General features: G+C 38.7%; 1 protein-coding gene across 2 annotated transcripts in view; it reads left to right on the top strand.

Annotated features, from left to right (window-relative positions):
* Positions 1–24,981, top strand: part of AKAP6 (A-kinase anchoring protein 6) — a 490,615-nt gene that overhangs the window by 418,373 nt on the left and 47,261 nt on the right. For both annotated transcript variants that reach the window (XM_079769683.1, XM_079769682.1), the window contains exon 13: positions 23,853–24,068. In XM_079769683.1, the coding sequence (XP_079625809.1) occupies positions 23,853–24,068 (216 nt within the window). The remainder of the gene's footprint in view (positions 1–23,852; positions 24,069–24,981) is intronic.

Here is a 24,981-nt window from a genome sequence, read left to right as displayed (position 1 = left end):
GATTCATGCACATTGAAAGGAAATTAATTAGAAGCAGCCGGTGGGGTGGGACTGGGCGAAACAGGCCAGACATGCCCTGGAGCCAACCTCCCGTGGTCCTTCCCCGGCGTCTGTGGAATGAACGGGATCCCTTCGGCAGCTGGGGTCCCTCAGCCGGCCTGCGAGGATCGGGCTGAAACTGGCTCTCCAACATCCCCCCTGGGGTCCCGGAGTGCGAGGGGGCACTCTGCAAAGTTGCTGTCGTACAGGGTGTGGAATGCAAATGCAAGTGTGCAATAAACCAGATTTGGGGCCGACAGTGCCCCAGAGACAACATAACCCATCGCCAAAGGTGGAATCACATAGCCCCGCTAGGAATCAGGGTCCCTCCTCTCTGGTTTCGGGGTGTGTCACCTGAGAACCATCGCTGCCAAGTCACTGCAGCTTGGCAGCTCCTGTGTTGAGCATCTGCCCCCTGGTGGTCAGTGTGTGTCTAAGAGACCGGTCAGACAGGTGGAGGGACACTTAGCATATTAGCCTTTTACATATATAGATAGCATAAACCTGTTCTTTTTAAGCATTTATTTTTAATACAGCAGGGTAAATAGATAAAGTAAATAGATAAATAGTAAATAGATAAAGAAAATCCATGGGATTTCAATGATTTCAGATGAGTTGTATATTCTGTAGGAACTGAATTATCTATGTGTTGTATAATTGACCTATTACCATCTAGGTAAAACCACAAGACAATTGTTTTCCTCTCAAGACTAGAATAAAATAAGTTAGTCATATACTTCCCACGTTTGCCATCTCACCTGTAGAAAGGGAGTTGCAGAAAACCAGGTTCCAGATTATCAAAGGAGAGGTCTCCGCATTAGGCTACTTTGCAGTTTTGGGCAAGATGGCAAACAGAGTCCATTTTCTTACTCACATTTTGTTTTCATGACTTTTTTTGTAAACACTACTTCTGTATCTTGATCACATTTATTCCAGATTAGTGTGCATGTGCATGTGTGCACACGTGTGCGTGCGCGCGCGCGCGCGCGCGCACGCGCGCGCACACACACACACACACACACACACACACACACACAATTAGACCTTCTTGTGAGGAGATATACAAAACGGATTTTTTTTAGTGTTCATATTGAATTGTCAGTCATCTTCTGTAGCTTTGCTACCACATCATTCTTTTATAATTTACTAATTGATCATATTTATTGAGTACCCTTGGTAGGTTGTTAGTTGGCAACATTATGATCTATGATTTTCAGTTGTGTAAATTCTATAAATAATTTATCTTTGCCTGATATTTTTTATTTGTAAATTTAGGTTTTTGAATTGTAAGGATTCCCTTCAACTTTAGCATTTTGCAACTATACTCATCTTTTTTCATTGGTAAATCTATTCAATTATAGGTACCATTTAATTCCTCTAAAAACCATTTCAATTTGGCACAGAACTCCTGGTTAAGTAGCCAACTCTGTGTACCAAGATTCATGTTTCACCATTGAAAAGGATGCTTGAGAAGGACAAAGGAATTCTTGGAACCAAAGTTGCAATGCTATGGCCTTTGTCACCACAGTAGCCAACTATCTCTTTCTACCCATATCTTTATAATTTTAATAGAGATGCTGATCTAAAATGGAAAAGAAAAGGTCTTTCTAGTTATGAATTTCAATGAGAATAATGGCAAAGGTAACATAAATTATATATATTTTGATTTTATAAATCATCAAGACTTGGTTGATTTAAAAGTAGAAAGAAATATACCAATAAGTTCCTGGTGCAGTAATGACAATCAAATATACAGGTCTATAAGAATTGGAAGATAGAAAACTTTGGGTAGAAATTCACAACCAAACCAAGTTGAAAAGATGGAGAATTTGAATCTAGCATAACTAAACAGAAACCCTGCAACCAGAGGCCTAAACTTATTCCTTTCTCATCTCTTAGGTGCTTGAAGTCCTTCACACTGTATCTAAAGGCTTACAATAACCTCGCCCGATGTCCTTTTGTTATCAATTTTTAGCAATTATTTTAAGTGACTTATAAATTGCATTCTAAACTAATTAGAAAGTCTATCTATTAATAAGAACATGAAGCCAATTTACATTTTTTTCTTTATATATTTTTTAAAAATTAAATTTATTGGGGTGACATTGGTTAATAAGATTATATAGGTTTCAAGTGTACAATTCTATGATACATCATCTGTATATTGCATTGTGTGCCCACCACCCAAAGTTAAATTTTTTCCATCACCCTATATTTGACCCCCTTTACCACCCTCCACCCTACTTCCCTCTGGTAACCACCATACTATTGTCTGTGTCAGTGAGTTTTTGTTTGTTTTTCTTGTTTGTTCATTTATTGCTTTCAGTTTTATATCTCACGTGTGAATGAAAGCATATGGTTCATGCCTTTTTCTGTCTGATTTATTTCGCTTAGCATGATATTCTCAAGATCCATCCATGTTGTCACAAATGGCAGTTTTTCATCTTTTCTTATAGCTGAGTAATATTCCATTGTATATATGTACTACATCTTGTTTCCACACTTCAGTTTTTTCCATGTCTTAGCCACTGTGAACGATGCTGCAGTGAACACAGGAGTGCATATGTCTTTACAAATAAATGTTTTCAAATTTTTTGGGTAGATACCCAGACGAGGGTCTGCTGGGTCATATAGTGACTCTATTCCTACTTTTTTGAGGAACCTTTATTTACTGTTTTCCTAGTGGCTGTACCAGTTTACATTCCCACCAGCAGTGAATGAGGGGCCATACATTTATTTTCTTGATTAAGATTGCTGAACTTTAATCTCATCACAGTCATTCACTTAGTCATTCAATAAATATTTACTGGACAACTACCATGTGGCAGGCACTGGTCTGGGTGTTTGCAATGCATAAGCTTACACTGTGGTCTTGTTTAAGTATTTTGCTATAAGGCATGTTGTTTTGTTCATTTTTACTCTAGTAAATTGTAAAGTTTTTTAAAAAATCTTTACTTTCAATATCAAGTGTAAATCAGCCTCTCATTGATACCACTTTTAAGATGAGAATTGACTTTTTTTCTGCATTCTCCACCCAATTTCTGTGTTTTTGTTGATATCTTGAATTTAATTATTAGCTAATATTATTATTTTACTAACATAATTACATTTTTCTCATACTTTCAATAATGTCTTTTGACATTTGCATTATATTTTTAAAAAATGTGAAAAATGATTCAGAATTCTTTATAATACTCATTTTGTTGCTCAACATCTGTTTTTTTAATGTACTATGATTTTTATCTTTTAAAAAAATAATTATTCTTATTTTGACTACTGGACTATCTTCTAATAGTTCTTATAGGAAAAGTATATTCCTCATATATCTCACAAACCCTTGCATGGCTGAAATGTGTTTTCCTTGACTTTACATATGAACAGTAGCTAGGCTGAATATAAATTCTTGCTCTGGGGAGTATAGTCTTTTGCCATCAAAACAGCTTTTGGCATTTATAGTCATAAAGGAGAAGTCTGATTTTTGTTCCCACATAGTAAATTTGTTTTTCACTTTCATGTGAGTGGGTGTTGGCCTCTTTTCATTTCTTTTGTTGGTAACTTAGTGCATCCTAATTGATTTTGAAAATTTAAATTCTGCTTTAGATTAGAAACTTTTACCTACCGTTTGACTATCGTGAGTTCTTCATATGTTTAGTTCCCTCCTTTTGGAGGTCCTATTCTGTGCACGCTGGGTCCCCTGGATATTTCTTTCACTTAAAGAAATCAATTCTTACTTTCATGTCTTTATCTAGGGACTTCTGGTAGAATTTCCAAGGTGGTTTTATGTTTCTGCAGGACCCAAGTTTGCAGTTTATTATCTTCATTGCCATTTTTAATTCAACAAAAGTTCATCTCTGTACAATCTTTACTGATCTTAATTTGTTCCACCTTCAGAAGTGCCTACCTCAGCACCATGGGTGCAATATCCTGGTGCATATTTCCAAGAAATCAATTGAAACTTTTCACCATGTCTGTTAGTACGTGTGTTGGTTTTCTCTCTCTGGTTATTTTTAAGGAGGGAGTTTTGTTTTCCAGGACTGGGTATTGAGATAGGTCCTCTGAGAGATTCTCTAAGTGGCACCCTATACAAATATTTCAGGTCCAGACAAAATCTAAATGGTAATTTAGATTTCCCTTAGTTTTATTATAATTCAGGGATGAGAAGGTATAACTATATACATGATATAACAAATTGTGTATTGATACAGAAGTATAGGAGTACCTACATGTCTAATATTGGGTGAAGTTGAATGTAAGCCAAGGAGCCTACACTGCCATCGGTCATCAGGGGCATCCTCAGTGTCCCAGAGCAGGAGAGTGGTCTTGTAGAGATGTGTGTCCATCCCCTTAGAGGGAGAAAGCCCCATTAGGAAGCAGCTATCTGTAATTTAGATGGTACATCCTGGGGACTTGAAATAGTGTAATTACAGCGGAAGAGAGGAAGCTGGGTTTAAAAGGGACCACAGGGTTAGAGATGACAGGATTTGGGAACTGCTTTGATGGTAGGGGTGAGGGGGAGGGAGAGGCCTCACTCCCACCCAGAGCCCCTCTCCCTGGAATGCTGTTGTCTCTGCATTGGCTCACAGTATTCCCCTCCTTTTTTTTTTTTTTAAATTAAAGCCATCCTTTTAAAAAAAAAAATCAATTTTAGAGAAAGGAAGGGAGAGAAAGAGAGAAACATCGATTTGTTGTTCCACTTATTTATGCATTCATTGGTTGATTCTTGTATGTGCTCTGACCAGGGATTGAACCTGCAACCTTGGTGTATTAGGGCAATGCTCTAACCAACTGAGCTATCTGGCCAGGGCTTACAGCCCCCTTTAAATGAAGAAAATCTTCAATGAAAGGCACTGAGAGTAATAGAACTTGTGTAAGGATGGAGGGGTTCTGGTACCTAAAAAGAGGAGCCAGTTCAAAATTATTTGGGGTGTGTGGATAGAGATATTTTTAATTCATTCAACACTATTCTCTTAAGCAAATATGTATGTCAAGTGCTGTGCTGGGCACTGGGGATTCTGCGGTGAGTCATCCATTGTCCTCTTCCAAGGATCACGCAGTCTAAAGGGAGATACAGACAAGTCAACAGGCAAGTAAAACAGAGTGAGGAGTGTGCTTTGATAGTGTGCTGGGGAAGTACATGGGGCCTTCCTGGGAGGGCAGGTTCTTGTGCGGAGAGGCAAGGACATTCCCAGAGTAAGTGATTCTAAATTGAGATCTGAAGTGAAGGAGGGGGAAGCCTGGAAATAAGTGATCAAAGAAATTTCTGTGTTGTTTCATGTGCTTATTTACATTTTATTTAAATGTGAATATGTATGAATCTATGTCTCTTGTTAAGCTATAATGTAACCTTTTTTTAAAGATTTAATTTTTTAGAGCACTTTTGGGTTCGAAACAGCACAACTGAGGGGAAGATTTCTCACACACTCCCTGCTCCCACACATACATAGTGTCTGTCCCCCAATATCAACATCCTCCCCAGAGTGGTACATTTGCTACAGTTGCTGAACCTACACTGACACATTATAATTGCACAAAGTCCATAGTTTATACTATGGTACATTCTTGGTGTTGTACATCCTATGAGTTTAGACAAATGTATAATGACATGTATCCATCATTATGGCATCATACTGAGTATTTTTCACTGCCCTTAAAATCCTCTGTGTTCCACTTATTCATTCCTCTTCCCACACCCCTGCACCAACCCCTGACATCCACAACTAATCTTTTTGCTCTCCACAGTTTTGCCTTTTCTAAAATGTTGTCCGGTTGGGACCATTCAGTATTTAGCCTTTTCAGATTGGTTCATTTCACTAAGTAATATGCATTTAAGATTCATCCATGTCTTTTTATGACTTGATAGCTTATTCCTTTTTAGCACTAACTAATATTCCATTTTCTGGATGTAGCACAGTTTATTAAACCATTCACCTACTAAAGGACAACTTGGTTGCTTCCAAGTTTTGGGAGTTATGAATAAAGCTGATATAAACATTCATGTGCAGATTCTTGTGTGAATGTAAGTTTTCAGCATCCTTGGGTAAATACCGAGGATCACGTTGGCTGGATCTTACCATAAGAGTATGTTTATTTTATAAGAAACTAACAAGCTTCCGAAATGCCAGTCCCATTTTGCATTCCCACCAGCAATGAACGAGAGGTTCCATTTTCCCACATCCTTGCTAGCATTTGGTATTGTCAGTGTTCCAAATTTTGGCCATTCTAATAGGCGTGTGGTGGTATTTCATTGTTGTTTTAAGAGTATAAGACATTTTAAAGTAGTAGCTATCTTGAAGTTGTGTTTGTTTTGCATGCTCTTCATAGTATGGTAGACAACGAATGCCTTAGAGTCACTAGATACTCATGAGGTACTTAGCAGGTTGTAACATGTCATCATGAGGTGAGACCTGAGATCATTTAGCCAGCTCAGCCTCCTGTTCCAAAGAGGAGAAAGCTAGGTCTCTGATAAATTCAATGACTCACCCAGGACAGAACCAGAGCCTGAACCAGATGGCAGCCCACATCCCCTGAATCCTAATCCAGGCTCAGTCCAGTAACACCGAACCTGTGATTTCATGTGAGTCATCACTGATGTCTTCGCAATTTTCACATCTCAATTTTTTTCTTGTATAAAAAGAGATAATAGCCTATCTCATTAAGTGAATAGAAATAAAAATGATTATCACAAGGGACTTTTTGATTAATTAGAAATGTAGAAATGCTTATTAATACTGTGAAGTACTATTATAAACAGTATTAAAAACACATATAACAATAAGGCAAGGTTCCTGTGGCCTTGAAACTCAAGAGACTTGTCTGCAACAACTTCTCATTCCCAAGGTCTTTACTCTTAGGAGTTCAACTCAGTATAGAGTTTGCTATCAGTTTTCACCTTGTATTTATGTTGCACCTCCATATGAGGAGCTTAAAGAGCTTTACAGACATTAGCTTCTTAATCCTCCCGAAATCTCTCTAAGATAGGGCAGAAGCATAAATCATTATTCCCATCTGGAAAAAAAATAGCCTAACTTATCTCTCTTAATTTCACTGATGCTCTAAACTGTTGATTAAATCCTAATTTATACCCTGTACATTTAGAATATCAAATGCTCTTCCCCAAGGAGTTTTTCTTTCTTTTTGAAAGTAATGTCATCAGGATAAGTGTAAAAATAGATTGACAGGTCTGAAGTTAGAAGCTTCTTTGAGAAACATAGGATAGAAAATAACGGGTTCCTCTCATGCTCTCCTCCTTTTATCAAAATGTTCTTTATTGCCCTTCAGTCATGACAGGAGAAATGACTTTTAGAAATTGGAGGGATGTTTCAAGACTCATTCATTCCTTTATCTGTGCGCCAAGACCAAGCAGCAAGAGAACCAATGGCTATTCATTCAATCATTCCATCCTAACTTTCAATAAAACACTGGTGCAACAGACCTCTAAGTTTTATGAAAACAACAATGGAAGTTAAAATTTCAACCTCATGTGTTTTGGTTAGGCATGTGGTTCTCACTATAAAAATATTTGGAATTAGACTTTCAAGATGTTAGAATATGACCAAGAACATGAACAGAATCTGAGACCAAGTAAGCTTGATTCATGCAAATAATAGCAACAACACACTTGTCCAATAAAAGCAGTTGCCTACAGTTCCGGTTAGGAAAGTAAATAAAAATGATAAAGACAAAATAAAATTAATATTCCATCATCCCTAGAAGTTCATCAGAGGAGACGAGAGTCCACTTACAACTGAGAGATAGTCAAGGTTGTATTTTATTATTTTCTGAAAAGTCTATCTCAGACCACCATGTGATATTTTTCCTGTCTCATAATAGAATAAGGTTATGTAATAATCTGATGCCAAGAGATGGTAAAGGCTAAAGGAGCATTGCTTTTCAGAGAAAGGGTGTGAAGGGCATATAAAAGTTACATAATTTATTTGAGATCACACAACTTGTTACTCAAACCAGCAGAAGACTAAACTGCTCACTCAATCTAAATTGCTTCTCAAATGTTCAACTAAAACACCTTTGTGCTCAGATGACTTCTCTTCTGCCTTGCCGCCAAAATATTAGATGGGACGAATGAGAGGACTACCACCCCCCATGCCACATATTCATTATTCTTTGGGGGAGCAGGCAGGAGAAAGATGTGGTGTCTCTTCTCAGAAGAAAAAAATATATATATTCCTCTAAAAGGAAAATTAGCTTTATTCAAGAAAATGTTCTCAAAAAATTCTCCTGGACCTCCGTTTTGATTTAGCTATGGGAGTGTTTAAAGATAGTAGTTCTTATTACATTTCTTTTTCACCAGGGTCCAGAATATTGCTTTGAGCTAAATAATCACTATAGCAATTTACCAGTTAGCTAATATTTAGAGTCTCTCTGCTACCTAATATAATAGTTGAGAAGTGTTTGGCCTTTATATATTAGTTAAACTTCTAAATGACCCTGAGAGTGTGGTTAGTATTACTGCACATCTGGGAATACTGACAACTGGTGGGAAAGAGTTGGGTTTCCCTGGGCTTCCACAACAAACACAAAGGGAAAAGCTAAGATGCAAATTCCCAGTGGTCCAAACTCATAGGAAAATACCCTATTTATTTTATATGCTATGAAAATAAAATCAGAAAAATGAAGTTTATAGAGCTGTCTATACCTCAGCTTCTTCTAGGTCAGGGAGGAGTATATGAATGAACAGAAGGGTCTTTCGAATACAGACTTTTTGCCCCTCGTACCATTCTCCGCCTTTTTTAAGTGGTGCTATACCCCATAGCCCAATTCTCTTCCTGCATTCTAACTGTGTCCCTAGCGTTCTTGAATTCATTTATTTTCCATCTCTAGGATTCTGGAATTACAGGAATTACTTCCCCAAAATGCCAATTCCTAGCTGTTATCCTTGAAGTAACACTGAGCTTTGTGATGAGTTCCAGGAATAGCTTCATAGGAAATAAGGAGCAAGTTAGCCAGAGATAGGTCTGGAAAAATAGGGTTTGTTTGTTTGTTTGTTTGTTTGTTTGTTTAGGAGATAAGGGTGAAGAATAGCTAACTGTGTATGGATGAGAGAGCTAGAGAAATACCATGCATCAGAGTTGAGTGAGTCATGAAACTAATTATTCTAAGACTCTGTCCTCTCCTGGGTGTTTCACATTATCCCTGGGAATTCCTCCTGGTCATCCTTGCTCCTGTGTTCTCTTGCTTTCCTCCCTAATAGTCTTTCATTCTCCAGGTGTGGTCTTTGTTATGATCCTTTTCTCATATTTAGCCTCATGGGTGTGTTGTGCTGTACCTTGTCATAAAGAATTCTTTTCTTCCTCTCCTCCAGACTGCACTGGCTATTCTTTTGACCTGGCCAGTTAAAGCACAGATGAGTTTAGGTACTGGGATTGACAGGTTACCTAGAGAAGGAAATCACCTTCATACAGTCCCCAGAATTACTTTGAAATGGTTCCCATGGAATCAATAAGAGATAAAAAGTACAACAGTGTAAATAGATTTCAAAATATAATAATGAAAAATAAATGGCAATTAATGCCTTATCTGCTCAGGAAAGGAGTGATGGTAGGATTTTAAGAAGAGGTATTTTGTGGTAGAATAGCTAAGTTGCATTTATATCCAGCAGCCTTTCCCCTTTATTGCTAAAAGTACCTTTCTGTAATTGCAAACTGGTTTAGCATCTTTACAATAATGGACATGTTTTTAAAAGATTATTGCCAAAAGTGCATTCTTTATTCCAGGGAGACTCTGTAATAGATACCAGCATTTTAGTAATGATACAAGCAATCTGTAAGCTATTACAGTTTTCTTTGGAGTAACTTAATCTTCATATTGTTTTGTATGTCTGGAATTTTAATAGTGTTTTTAATTTAGAAAAGGAAATATATAACATATTACTAATTGCATGTGAATATGAACTAAGCACATGACTACTGAGCTTGATTCTTAAAAACAAACATATTTAAAAGTACTTAACCTAGTGTAGGAAAAGTCACAGAGAAATTAAAGAATGCCATGCAGGGATATCATCAGCTTCCAAGGAATACCACAGTGAGGGTCTACATTTTTAGAATGGTGATTATATTTTGGTTCACAGCTAAAAAAAAAATTAGCTGAGGGGACTAGAAATACTCCTTTCCAAATATAATTAATATTTTTTAATACACAAAGGTACAAACAAAACAAAAAAGAGTATTTATAAAAGAATAATAACCTTTTTTCTTGATGACACCATTCAGTATTAATGAACAGACCTGATACTTAATGATTCAACTTAATTGGTGAGGATACTATATTGCAAGAAAAAGAAAGATTTTTTCTAGGTCAAAGGTCAAGCTAATTAGGCCACAGAGGTAAAGGTGACTGACCTTTGGACCTCACTGCTACCTAGATGAACAGAGGGGAGATGATTTTTCTTACATATGAAAGGATTCACTGAAAATATTTTATTTTAAATGGTTATAAGAAATCATTTAGTGTTAGAATCTAGACCTGTATTATCATGTACAATTTTAAAACTATTTTGGCACAAATCCTAGATCCTCTTCAAGGAGCCAATAGAGATGTGCTTGGCGAACCAATTCAGGAGCTTTAATACTATTTTTAAAATCTAGTTTTTACATTAAATAAGGCAGTTTGTTATTTTGAAAGAAGTTATAATCTACTTAAAACTGTCATTCTCTGTTTCTGACTTGCAATTAGATGGTATTTCCAAAATGTCAGACCTAGATTCTGCTTCTATCATCATCATAATAAAATGTGACAGCCAAGATATTATATCAATACCTTTTCCATAATTAGCAATAAGGATCCTGACAAGGGTTAACTAGAAAAGTTTCATAAACATTTTTCTGCAAATGGTCCTGACGGCACTACTACGCTTTTAAAATCTGCTAACGTAGCAAAGACTCATGACAACCAGGAGACAAATCTATGAGCAAAACTGTTTGGAGAGAATAGTTTTGTAGTGTATGATGTATGTTATGTAAATGAGCTTATTAGGACTCTCATCTATTTTATTATTGGTGACCAATTTAATAGAGGCATTTAAAAAACAATATTTCTGCCTGACTTCTAGAAATGAAGAAGATACATTGATATAATTGAGAGCAAATGATTGCATGTCATGCCATTTAATCATGTCATTTTTCAATTGCTATTTTTTGCACTTCACTGCATGCTTATAGAATATTTAGTTTCAATATAGATTAAGTCCCAGGGTTTGCAGTTGAGCTGAGTTCCTATATTGTCTGACATTTTCTTTTAAGTTTGGAATCAGTTAAAACACATAGATGTCATTTGTCTGCATTTTCTTTAAAATATGCAAACATCATTCATACTTCACTTAGGTATTTTAATTTTTGGCTGTCTGGAAGGATTACTCCTTTACAATTTCAGGATGGAAATTTTTATTTGCAACTTACTAGGTATTAAGTTAAGCAGATAATTGGTTCAAGAATAAAGCTATCAGGACCAAAAGATCTGCTGACCCCTTGTTGGAAATGTTGATAATCATTTGTTTAATGAATGTTTCCTACTTTTGTTCAGTCTCTTCTTTATTATTTATATAAATTACAGCTTTCTCAGAAAAGAGATTATCTCCCACTGTCTTCTATAATATAAGGTTCTTGAGGGTAGAAAGTTTTGTCTATTTTGTTCACTGATATATCTCAAATACTCAGAAGAGTGCCCGTTATAATTGATCTTTAATAAATATTTGTTTAATGAACGGATTAGTATTTTTCCATTTCTGCTATCATAACCACCATTAAGAGTTTCATAGATTACTAATCATTAACATATTTGCAGGATGATGAATGGGTAGAAGATAGAACCTGAATGGTGTACAAAAATTGTTGGCTCTCTTAACAACAATAACTTTATTTATGGCTGTTGCCATTTCTGGTTAGGAGTCAGGGGCAGAGATAGTCTAATAATGTGGAAATCTTATAAGCTTTGCAGCTCTCTTATGAAAGGCAGTATAGCATAGTGTTTTTGTGAATTGGCTCTGAATTCAGGTTGCACGGTTTAAAATTCTGCTTTTGGCGTTGTTAGCTGTGTTATCTCTGATCAGATACCTAACCTCTCTGTGTCTCCATTTCTTCACTTATAAAATAGGTAGATGACAATAATATATATTTCAAAGTACTGTTGTGAGGATTAAATGAGTCAATACATATAATATACTTAAAAATTCATAGCATACAGAAATACAAAAATGTTTGTTATTGGCTTAGGAGATTAGTGAAAATCCTATATAATAAAGAGCTAATATGCAAATGGTCATCACTCCTTAATGGCTCAGACACTCAACACTGGGGAGAGAGGAATGGGGATGAGCCAGGCACAAATGAGCTAGTGAGAGAGGAATGGGGACCAGCCAGTCACAAATCAGCTTATGAGAGAGGAATGGGGACCATCCAGGTTGCGGCCTGGGAGAGGGACAATCCGCCCACCCCACGATCCCGGACGCCAGCAGCTGCGGCTGCATTGGCGACCTGGGAGAGGGCCAAGCTGTCCGCCTCGCAGTCCCAGGCACGAATGGCTGCGCCTGTGCCTGTGTCCTGGGAGAGGGACAAGCCGCCCACCCTGCAGTCCCAGGCACCTGTGGCTGCGGCCTGGGTGAAACCACCCGCCCACGGTCCCCTGTGGCTGTGGCCAGTGCAGGCAAAGCTGGCCTGGGTCCTGGGTGCCTGCGGCCAGCCAGAAGGAGGGAAGCCCAGGTCCTGGGTGCCTGTGACCGGCCGGAGGAGGGAATCCTGGGTCCTGGGTGTGGGGCAGAGACAGGAGTGATCAGGCCGGTAGGGGAGCAGTTAGGGGTGATCAGGCAGGCAGGCAGGGGTGGTTAGAGGCAATCAGGCAGGCAGGCAGGCGAGCGGTTAGGAGCCAGCGGTCTCAGATTGTGAGAGGCAGTCAGACATCCCCCAAGGGGTCCCGGATTGGAGATAGTGCAGGACGGGCTGAGGGACCCCTTCCCCCTGCCCCCACCGTGCATGAATTTTGTGCACCAGGCCTCTAGTAGCTAATAAAATAGCTAAGAATAATGCTGTAGCAATTAATAAGAAATTGATTGTTGGTTATTACTTTGCATTGAAGTAAATCTTGATTAAAAATGTAAAGAAAAAATAACATTTTTATTTTGTACTGTTTCAGGTATATGTAGTCAACTCAGAATGATCTTTGGTAAAGTATATGAAGTATATTTGATATATCAGATCTCTCATATACTTTGTACTGGCACCAACAACACAATAGATTAAAATTTCATAAGATGTATATGACTATATATTAAACTCATCACTGGAATAATTAGACATAACTAACATTTTTAACTTTCACATTTTCTTCAGCTTCTTTTCCAGATCCATGGTCAACTTTTCTGTTTATATTTTATGCTATTTCTAGAAGTATGATAGCTGTATTTTAAAAAGGTACTGCATTATTTTTATTATATAAAAGAATGTCTTATCTGAGATTTATAGGTTTGTGGTTATGACTCTATTCCAGGAAACCACTACTTTAAAAAAAAAATAAAAGCTCTAAATTTGCTTTTGTGAATGTGTTAGTCTGTGTATTGACCCAGGGTTGCAAAACCATGATTACTGGATGGTATTAGTAATATTATAGGGTCTGTTGTTATGACATATTCTAAAAGAATGGTAAATTCTCTGGTTATATAATCAGTTATGTGTTTGATAATATCTACCTGGACTTACCAAGTGAATTTTTAATATAACATCTTTATTGAAATTTAATTCACATACCATAAAATTTAATTTCAGAATGTTTTCACCACCCCCAAAAGAAAGCCCTTATGCATTAGCACTCCCTATTCCCCCTGGACTGCAACTCCTGGTAACCACTAATATACTTTCTGTTTCTGTACATTTGCCTATTCTGGACATCTATACTAATAAAAGGGTAATATGCTAATTAGACCAGACATCCTTCCAGACAAAGCCACAGTGGCAGAGGCAGAGGCAGTTAGGGGTGATTGGGCTGGCAGGGGAGAACAGTTAGGGGGCCACCAGGCAGGCAGGGGAGCAGTTAGGGGATGATCAGGTCAGCAGGGGAGCAGTTAGGGGCGATCAGGCAGGCAGGCAGGTGAGTGATTAGGAGCCAGCGGTCCCGGATTGCAAGAGGGTACAGGCAAGGCTGAGGGGACACCCTCCCAGTTGCAGGAATTTCGTGCACCAGGCCTCTAGTTTTATATAAAATGGAATCATACAATATGTGGTCTTTTGTGACTAGTTTCTTTCACTTAGCATAATGTTTTCAAGGTTCATCCATGTTGTAGTATGTATTAGTACTTCATTCATTTTTATTGCCAAATAATATTTTGTTGTATGGATGTACATTTATTATCTATTCATCCATTGATGGGTGTTTGTGTTTTCCCACTTTTTGGCTATTATGAATAATGCAGCTATGCATAGTTGTCTACAGATTTTTACGTGTTTTTCATATTTTTTCAGTTTTGGGGGCATATACCTAGGAGAGGAATTGTTGGATCATATGGTCATCCTATGTTTAAATTTTTAAGGAAATATCATATAGGTTTCTCTACATCCCACCAACATTATTTCTGGGTTAGTTTTTTTGTTTGTTTTTTTGTTTTTTTGTTTTTATTTTTTCTGGTGAGGGCATCCTAGTAGGGGTGAAATAGTATCTAATATTGTGATTTAGATTCACATTTCCTTGATGGCTAATAATGCTAAATGTCTTTTCATATATTTATTGGCCACTTGTATGTCTTCTTTTAGAAATGTCCATTCAAATATTCTGCCCATTTTAAAAATGGAGTTACTTGTCTTTATATTGTTGAGTTTTAAGAGTTCTTTATATATTCTGGATACAAGTCCTTTATCAAATACATAATTTTCAGATATTTTCTCCCATTCTGTGGCTTATCTTTTTACTTTCTTTTGTTTTTTAATCCTCACCTGAGGATATTTTCCATTGATTTTTAGAGAGAGTGGAAGAGAGAGGGAAAGACAGAGAGAAATAATGATGTGAGAGAAACATATCAACTGTTTGCCTCCTGCTCGAGGCCCAAACAGGGCCCTTGATGGAAATCAAACCTGGAACCCTCTGGTCTGTAGGCCAACACTCTATCCATTTAGCCAAACTGGTAAGGGCTCTTTTTACTTTTTTATGGTGTCATTTAAAGACCATAAGTTTTTACTTTTGTCCAAAAGTCACTTGTACTTTTGGTGTCTTATCTAAAAAAACATTGCCTAGCCCAAGGTCATGAGGATTTACACCTATGTTTTCTTTTAAGATTGTTTTAGTTGTAGCTCTTATATTTAGGTCCAAGATCCACTTTGAGTTACTTTTGCACATGGTGTGAGGTTGGAGTCTAATTCATTCTTTTGCATGTGGATATCCAGTTGTCCCAGCACCATTTGTTGAAAAGACTATTTTTTCCTGACTTAAATGTACCAAGAGCTTTTTAAATTCCATTTATTTTTTTGGTAAGCATTCAATATTTAATAATTAATGCTCTATACTTATGATAAACAAGACTTTGTAGCATAAATTAGCCTTGCTTTTATAAATGTTATCTTGTCTAAATTATTACATGTTGTATTTCGTTTGTACATCTGAACTTGATGTCATGTGATGTCAATCTAAAGTACTCCCCCAACCTTCACCACTTTCTATCGTATCACCCTATTTTTTTTTATAGCCGCTATCACTATCTGATATTTTCTTGTATACTTATTTGTTTTATTTCCAACTTCTCACCACATCTTCCCAACCCCCTCAAATTTGAATGTAAGTTCCATGAAAGCGAAAATCTTGTTGCTCACTGTTATATCCCCACCACTGAGAACAGTGCTGGCACCCAGGAGGCACTCAGTAAGTACATTTAGGTGGATGGATGGATAATGGAATTATGACTTTCATGATATTCCACTTGAACTTCCATTCTGTTTTAAAATGGTACAAAGGTTGTGGTTTCTGGACCTTTCCTTATGTGAATCCTGCAAATGTAATGCCTGTCCTCCCTTCTCCTCCTTCACCTTTTTTATTTTCAGCAACTTTCACAGCCTACTTCTAATCCATGAATATCAGTCTGTCTCCTCCAGCTAGTAATGATCTTCCTCATTCCCCAAGTCAATGCCCATCACTTAGCATGTATGTCCATTCCACAGTACATTTGGGTCATATCCTCAGTATTCACCAAGCACATTCACCTCTCTTGCCTCATTCAAAACCTACAACAACCTGATGGGTTAGGTCATATCAAAAACCTTTGCTCTGCTTTGGTTTCTCTCACTTTGAGGAGCCAGTGTCTTCTCTTCATAGCCAAATTGTAAGCACTTAAGAACAGGTACCACATCTTATTACATACCTCTTAGCCATCAATGACAATCCTATAATGGAAAGTATAGTGTTTGGCACATAATTGATACCAATAAATGTTTATTGCTATAAAAAATATTCTTAATGTGATCTTTGCTAAACTTGTCCCAAAATAATAATCCCAAACCAACCAGTCAAAAGCATCTTCTGAAAAATTATAGAGGTACCAATATAGCCTCTCATATTTCCAACCTATTGTACATTTTTATTACACCACTAGAGACCCGGTGCACGAAATTCGTGCACGGAGGGGGGTTGTCCCTCAGCCCAGCCTGTACCCTCTCCAATATGGGACCCCTCAAGGGATGTCTGACTGCCCTCTCACAATCCAGGACTGCTGGCTCCCAACTGCTTGCCTGCCGGCCTTCCTGATTGCCCCTAACCGATTCTGCCTGCCAGCCTGATCACCCCCTAACCACTCTGCTGCCAGCCTGTTTGCCCCCAACTTCCCTCCTCTGCCAGCCTGGTCACCCCTAACTGCCCTCTCCTGCAGGGTTGATCACCTCCAACTGCCCTCCCTTGCAGGCCTGGTCCTTCTCAACTGCCCTCCCTTGCAGGCCGGGTGCCTCCCAACTACCCTCTCCTGCTGGCCATCTTGTGTCCACATGGGGGAAGGATCTTTGACAACATGGGGGCAGCTATATTGTGTGTTGCAGTGATGATCAATCTGCATAGTACTCTTTTATTAGATAGGATAGAGGCCTGGTACAGGGGTGGGGGCCAGCTGGTTTGCCCTGAAGTGTGTCCCTGATCAGGGTGGGGTTCCCTTGGGGCGTGGGGCGGCCTGAGCGAGGGGCCTGTGGTGGTTTGCAGGCAGGCCACGCCCCCTGGCAACCCAAGCAGAGGCCCTGGTATCTGGAATTTATTTTCCTTCTACAATTGAAACTTTGTAGCCTGGAGCAGAGCCAAGCCTGGGGCTCCCTCCGAGGCCCCGCAGCCATTTGTGTTGGGGTTACAATTGAAACTTTGTTGCCTTAAGCGGGTGGGCCCGGCCAGGGTGTGTGGAAAGCTTTGCTTCCCCTGTTGCCGGCGGCAACCCTGGCCTGCTCTCTCAAGCTCCATTCTGCCACCATTTGTTTGAATTTGTTTACCTTCTATAATTGAAACTTTGTAGCTTGAGTGGAGGCTTAGGCCTGCAACGGCTGGCAGAAAGCTTGGCTTCCTCTGTTACCTAGGAAACCTTGCTCTCTGTGGCTGTAGCCATCTTGGTTTGGGTTAATTTGCATACTCGCTCTGATTAGATGGTGGGCGTGGCTTGTGGGCGTGGCTTGTGGGTGTGTCAGAGGTATGGTCAATTTGCATATTTGTCTCTTATTAGATAGGATGGCTGTAGGTATTAACATTACCCATATCTGATGCCTTATACCTTTCAAAAAATCCTTGTGGCTTTGTTTTACTATGTAAGCTTTCTGAGAGCAAAGCTTCTATATAATTTAGCACAATGCCGTATGTGTTAGAGTTGTTCATTACTAAATGATTTATTTGACAACATGATTAAAAGACAAATATCCCAAAATATGGTATTCAAACAACCTAACATATCAGCATTCTTAATAATTATATTGAAAATTCTGGAGATTATCAAGTCAATACTACTAATATAAAGGTATCACTGGTCAAAAAGATCTATTCATTGATTGTGGATTCCTTTTTTTCAGACATTTGATTATGAAATTAGAACTTGTAACTTCTATACTTCTTTAAAAAATCTGGTCTAACTAGATTAATTCTCCTATCTGAAAAGCTAAGTCCCTCTGTTTGCTGTAGAAAAGTGGTCTCAAAATGTAGCATGCATAGTATGGATACATGCTACAGTAAGGATTAACATTATGCTAAGGCATTGGTTTTCAACCAATGTACCGCAAGAATTTTTTAAAACATGCAATACCGGACTATTTAGTCAGGGGTTCTGACCTCTTTCCCCTTAGATTTTCAAATAAAAAAAAAATGACAACATCCAACATAAAAAAAAAAAAAAGTAGCATGGATAGTTATCACCTGTAGGGTTCATTAAACTGTGTTTCACTGGGGCCTGTCTCAGAGTTGCTGGTTCAGCTGTGGAGTCCCACCAGAGAATCTGCATTTCCAACAAATTCCCAGGTGTTACTAATGCTGCGTGACCTGGGGAACACACTCTAAGAACTTTGCTCGGGAAAACTTAGCAGATCAGGAGAAGACAGTTATCCACCTCATGCAATTAACATGGTAAAATACAGAAAATGCAAAACAGAAAAAAAGAAGGAAAGGTGTAAGTTACCCTTGCAGCAGGGAGATAGGGCTAGCCACTTGACACTCTGTTAACTAGAAGACCTCACATGTTCTTTTTCACTTTTCCTTTCTCTCTCCACATATTTCCACACTCCAACCAGATCGAAGGCAGACATGTATCACATGTGATGATCTAATCTTCTTTGTTGTAGTTGCCACACAGAAGGCATACTCAGTAAATATCATTAAACAATTGATCAATCTAGAGGGTAAAGTCATGTTTGACTTTATAAATGGAATTGCTTCATAAATAGTGTTGTTTTTTTTCTATTTGACAGATCAGCCAGAGTCTCACCACTTTTTTACCTAATGATGTTACATTAACCTGCTGAATAAAATTATGTTAGAGATATGGAGACAAATTGCTTTGGAGTTTCTCAGCTAGATTTTTTTTTCCTCTCATTTTTTCACATGTGCTTGGTTTGGGTATTTTTTAAAATATTATTTTCCTTCTCATATCTCATTTTGCTATTTGGTTCTTACATTTAACTTATTGCACATTTTGATCCTCAGTCTAATTACAGTTTTTTTTATTTTATTTTAAGCTTAGTTATAAGCTTTTGTAAGAGATGACACTATTGTTTAATGTCATGAATATGGCATGGCTATACAATCAAATATACTTACTCTATGCAATATGTGTACATTCTACATATATTTAATATATAATGAAAATAAAATACTGATATTGGGTGTCTTACCTTTATTGGTGTTAAACTAAAGTCATTGTCAAGAGTGATGTTACATCACCTTTGATTTGGCAATATGAATGATTTAAAACAGTCAAAAAAGTTGACAGACGAAGACCAGAGAGGGAAAAAAACAATTAACCAAAAACATCCCTTTGCACCATCATTGGTGAATTAAAAATCAAATTGACAGTCTGTAAGTGTAAAACAAAAACCTTCGGCCTGTTTGTAACTGTCTTGTTAACATGTCCTAAAAGATGTGTGGTGCAAGCATGTCAAACTCGTGGCTGGCGGGTTTGACATGCTTGAGGGTTGGAGATATGATCATTATAAAGGAAAAAGCAATTTAGAAATTTTTATTTTTACTGTTTTGCACTTCTCATTTTTTTTACATCAAATCTGCCTGTTTAGTAACATGAGGAAACTAACTGGAAATGTAAAAATAAGTAAATAAAGTAGGTTGTCAGGAATTTAAAAGTAGAACACCAACCTATAGCCCAACAATTGGATTCTGAGATGACACTAAGAGAGTTACCTCCATACTAGCTGAGATAGCCGTGTAAGAAGAAATTGCCTAAATATTACCAAATAATAAGAATAACAAAACACAAAAGCATCTGGAATCTCTTTCTTGTGCATATTAATAATTAATTGTTTTTCTTTTTAAATTTTCTTTCCCTTTTTTGTCATTGAACTTTTCCGGGAAGGCAATAAAGCTGTGTTTGGGAACCAATATAATTTAATTAGATAACAAGGAAAATGCTTCAAAATTGGCAATGAAAAGCATTCCAAAATTTTATGTTGCTTACTTCCTTTTCCAGTTAGCCCTGGCCCCCAACACACTAGGTACGCTCACTGCCCCAGGCCACTTGCTTCTAGGCTATCATTTATTTATTTATTTATTTATTTATTTATTTATTTATTTATTTATTCATTTATTTGTGTATTTATTTATTTATTTTTATTATATATTTTTTCATTTTTAAATGTATTTTTTATTGGTGATAGTATTACAGATGTCTCCCATTCCCCCCCCCCCCCCCCCCCCCGCCAGGTCTTCACTACCCTCAGACCTTCTATCCTTATAACCACCACCATCCAACTTGGACCACACTGTTTCCCTGACAATTTCACCAACTCCTCAAATAGCAACTTGCATCAACTCCTGTCAGCACTTCCCTGTCTGCATTGTTCTTGCTATTGTTCTTATTTGTGTGGTCCACCTCTAGTAGACTCTCAGCTCCTGGAGAGAAGGAGCAGGAACTTGCTCCTTTTTGCAGCCTCTGTGCCTGAAACAGTGCCTAGCTGATGGAAGGAGCAATATACATTTAAGGAGGTCTGGAGACAGGGATACATTTGTCTTATTTCTGTGCCTTACTTAGATTGCTTAGTTTGGGTTTCTGTTTAAAAGTATTTTTCCCTGAAAATGGAAGACAAAAATGGTTATAATCATTTGTTCCTATGTAGTTATATTTCACATTTCTCTATGCATAGTTTATCATGGAAAGAATATACACTACAGAGTCTAAGAAACACTGCTAGAAAATGCACTGATTTCATTTAGTATGTGTTTGTGATTATAAATAAACTAGAGGCACGGTGCACAAAATTCGTGCACGGGGTGTGTGTGTCCCTCAGCCCAGCCTGCACCCGCTCCAATCTGGGACCCCTTGAGGGATGTCCGACTGCCATAAACAGGCAGTCGGACATCCCTCTCACAATCCAGGACTGCTGGCTCCCAACTGCTCGCCTGCCTACCTTACTGATTGCCCCTAACCACTCCCCTGCCAGCCTGATTGATGCCTAACTGCTCCCCTGCCAGCCTGATTGACCCTAACTGCCCTGCCCTGAAGGCCTGGTCACCCCCAACTGCCCTCCCCTGCAGGCCTTCCCCCACAACTGCTCTCCCCTGCAAGCCTGGTTCCCCCTCAACTGCCCTTCCCTGCAGGCCCAGTCACCCCTAATTGCCTTCCCCTGCTGGCCATCTTGTGGTGGCCATCATGTGTCCACATGGGGGCAGCCATCTTTGACCACATAGGGGCAGTCATCTTGTGTGTTGGAGTGATGGTCAATTTGCATATTACTCTTTTATTAGATAGGATATGTATATTTTAATGGTTGTCATGGTAACCCATTTATGTAGAAGAATGTATTTTATCAATTATATCTCCTAGATATAAAAAGTACTGAAAAATACATTGGTCAAGTAAAATTCCCAATTTACTGCTCCTTTTTAAAGTACTATGACTCCCCAAGTGTGCATATAAGGTAACATTTTTATCTATAATATAGACTAAGGTCTTCAGATATTTAAAGAAAAAAATTTTACAATTGTGAAGACCCAAAAATCAAATATTGAATATGAACAGGTTTTTTTAAAACAGCTGAGAGAGAGAGAGAGAGAGAGAAGGAAAAAGAGAGAGAATGTGTGTGGAGTGGGGCAATTAGCAAGACTGGCGCTATGGAAGCAATGCCTGTTGCTTTAGTAGACCTCAGGTTTATGTTGAATGTCTGGGCGTGTCTTCTCATTCAGCACTGAGCTAATGAATAGCATCAGTAAAGAAATTTGTCAGACCCTGTGGTTACTATCAGGAGTTATATAGAAAAATAGTAATGATCCCTAGGAAAAGAAATACGGTAAGTTCAGGAAACATAACTAAAAATGCCACATTGGTATAAATTGAATAATAAAATTCCTAGTCATATTTTGCCATAAATAGAGGTTTGGGAAATTGTCACTCACCTTATTTAAAATTCAGAAATATTAAGGGTACAGGGTTCTCTCATTACAGAAATAATAGAATTCCAGCTATTACTGAGTTAGGGTCATTTAAATGGCTATAGCATGTACTATACCAATAAGTGGAACATCTGTATGAAATGTCCACCTGCTGATCTACTACCACTCCATGCACATTTCAATGAACCGTACTGAATCATTTTAGGACTTCTAATGAAGCCTTATCTAGATTAACATTTTAAGCACAAATACTTTCAGGCATTAAAACTCTCACACTAAATGAAATTGCATTGTCTTGTTTACCCTTGTTGATTAATAAGCAATCTGTTAACTATTAGAACAGTCCGATTGTGGCAGTAGCAGGAGATTAGTAATGCAGCGATGTTGTGGATATAATCATCATTTCTCCTAAAGGCTTTGAATTAGAATATCACTTATATACTATCCGTAGGCAAAGAAAAGATATAATATTTTTAGTCATATGTATGCACTATTTTGCTTGAATCCTTCAGCTTAGGGTCACTACAGCAATACAAATGCTTCTGGGGGCAAAATGCTATTTTGATGCATGGATATCCTTATTAAATAGTGTGAATATTTATTAAAAGGAACACAGAGCCAACAAATAGTGCAGTAATAATCCAGTATCCTAATTTCTGTTTTCAGAACATTACTGCTTTGTTAGTCAAGCTTCCGAAGAGCAATGTTGCTTATCTTTTTTGTCAAATAATAGATGTTATATATCAAAATTCTTTACAATCTTATTTATCTTATACCCAGCCAGCAGGAAACTAAACGTTTGGCTCCAAAAATATCTGAGAGTAAATTTGGAAAAAATTTCTATTTGGAGCAATTCTGTCTTTTGTGTTTCCTGGGACTTTGAATCAAAGCATATAATCTGTTTGGCACTCATCTAACCCAATGATTTATTTCATTAAATTACTAGAGGCCCAGTGCATGAAATTCGTGCATGGGGGGGATGTCTCTCAGCCCAGCCTGCACCCTCTCCAATCTGGGACCCCTTGAGGGATTGCCCATTTAGGCCTGATAGGGCAGTCGGACATCCCTCTCACAATCCAGGACTGCTGGCTCCCAACCGCTCGCCTGCCTGCCTGCCTGCCTGATTGACCCTAACTGCTTCTTCCTGCCAGCCTGATCACCCTCTAACCACTCCCCTGCCAGCCTGATTGATGCCTAACTGCTCCCCTGCCAGCCCAATTGTCCCTAACTGCCCTCCCCTGCCAGCCTGGTCACCCCTAACTGCCCTCCCCTGCCAGCCTGATTGCCCCAAACTTTCCTCCCCTGCAGGCCTGGTCACCCCCATCTGCCCTCCCCTGCAGGCCTGATCACCCACAACTGCCCTCCCCTGCTGGTCATCTTGTGGTGGCCATCTTGTGTCCACATGGGGGTGGCCATCTTTGACCACATGGGGGTGGCCATCTTGTGTGTTGGAGTGATGGTCAATTTGCATATTACCTCTTTATTATATAGGATAAATCATCTAGCTGTAAAGTGGGACCCAACATTTTAGATGGAGAAATCAGTGAAAAAGGGAAGAGGATTGGGATGCAGCTAAATTGCTTGGCATTAGTTGGCTGTCTATAAGAGACCTCCAATCTAAAAGTGACTCCAGAGTCCTTCTTGTTTACTTGTTCATAGCTGAGCATATCACTACAATGATGGTGGAAGAGGGGGTTTCATGTCTTAGAAGACTCTGCCCTGTGAACACTCATGGCTCGGCCCCCTCTGTGTTGCAGTCGCTCTGTGGTGAAATCAAGCAGCGGCGGCGTGGAGTGGCCTCCATCCTGAGGTTATGCCAGCACCTTCTGGATGGTGGGGAGACCTGCAACCTGAGCGCAGACCACCAGCCCATGCAGCTGATCATCGTGAATCTCGAGAGGAGGTGGGAAGCCATTGTCATGCAAGCCGTCCAGTGGCAAACACGGCTACAAAAGAAGATGGGAACGGAGTCTGTGAGTGATTTTTTTTTTAAAAAGTATAATGGTCTCTCATTTTTCTCAGTAAATATTCTTTCAGGGCTTATAATATGTGTTCATTTTGCTAATTAAAGAGATAGCTATCTCCAACCACTAAATGAAACTCCATTTATCTTAACACAGATTTATTCACCTACTAATAAGATGCATTTTAGTGTATCTTGTGGTATTTTTTTTTTAAATCACATGGATGTTTTGCTTAACCTTACCAAACGAAGCCATAAAATCTTTTCATCATTTCTTCACCAACGATATTACTTAACTAGAGGCCCAGTGCACAAATTTGTGCACCAGTGGGGTCCCTCAGCCTGGCCTTCAGGATCAGGCTGAAACCAGCTCTCCAAAATCCTCTGAGGGGTCCCGGATTGTGAGAGGCACAGGCCAGGCCAAGGGACCCCACTGGTGCACAGTTGGGCCAGGGAGGGATGCAGGAGGTTGGCCAGCTGGGGAGGGGCTGCGGGAGGGCTCCAGGGCATGTCCGACCCATCTCACTCAGTCCTGATGATCCAGACCCCAGCAGCAAGCTAACCTATTGGTCAGAGTGTCTGCCCCTGGTGGTCAGTGCATGTTATAGCAAGTGGTTGAGCAGCCTTAGCATATCATTAGCATATTATGCTTTGATTGGTTGAATGGACTATTGGACAACCAGACACTTAGCATATTAGGCTTTTATTATATAAGATCATAAAATACACATGAAGATTTTCCTCGCAGGTGGCTTACCATTCTCAGAGCACGTGGAGCAATGTGTATGTTCCACAGATTAGGCCATGCAATAACGTGTACTGTCTACCTTTTTGTTATGTGATCCTATATAATAAAAGTGTAATATGCAAATTGTCCCCTCAACCGGCAGTTCTTCTGGAAGTTCGACCAGGGGGAGGGGCCG

Source organism: Cnephaeus nilssonii, assembly GCF_951640355.1.
Source record: "Cnephaeus nilssonii genome assembly, chromosome: 4".
Lineage (NCBI taxonomy): Eukaryota > Metazoa > Chordata > Mammalia > Chiroptera > Vespertilionidae > Cnephaeus > Cnephaeus nilssonii.
This window is presented reverse-complemented; position numbering and strand designations above follow the sequence as displayed.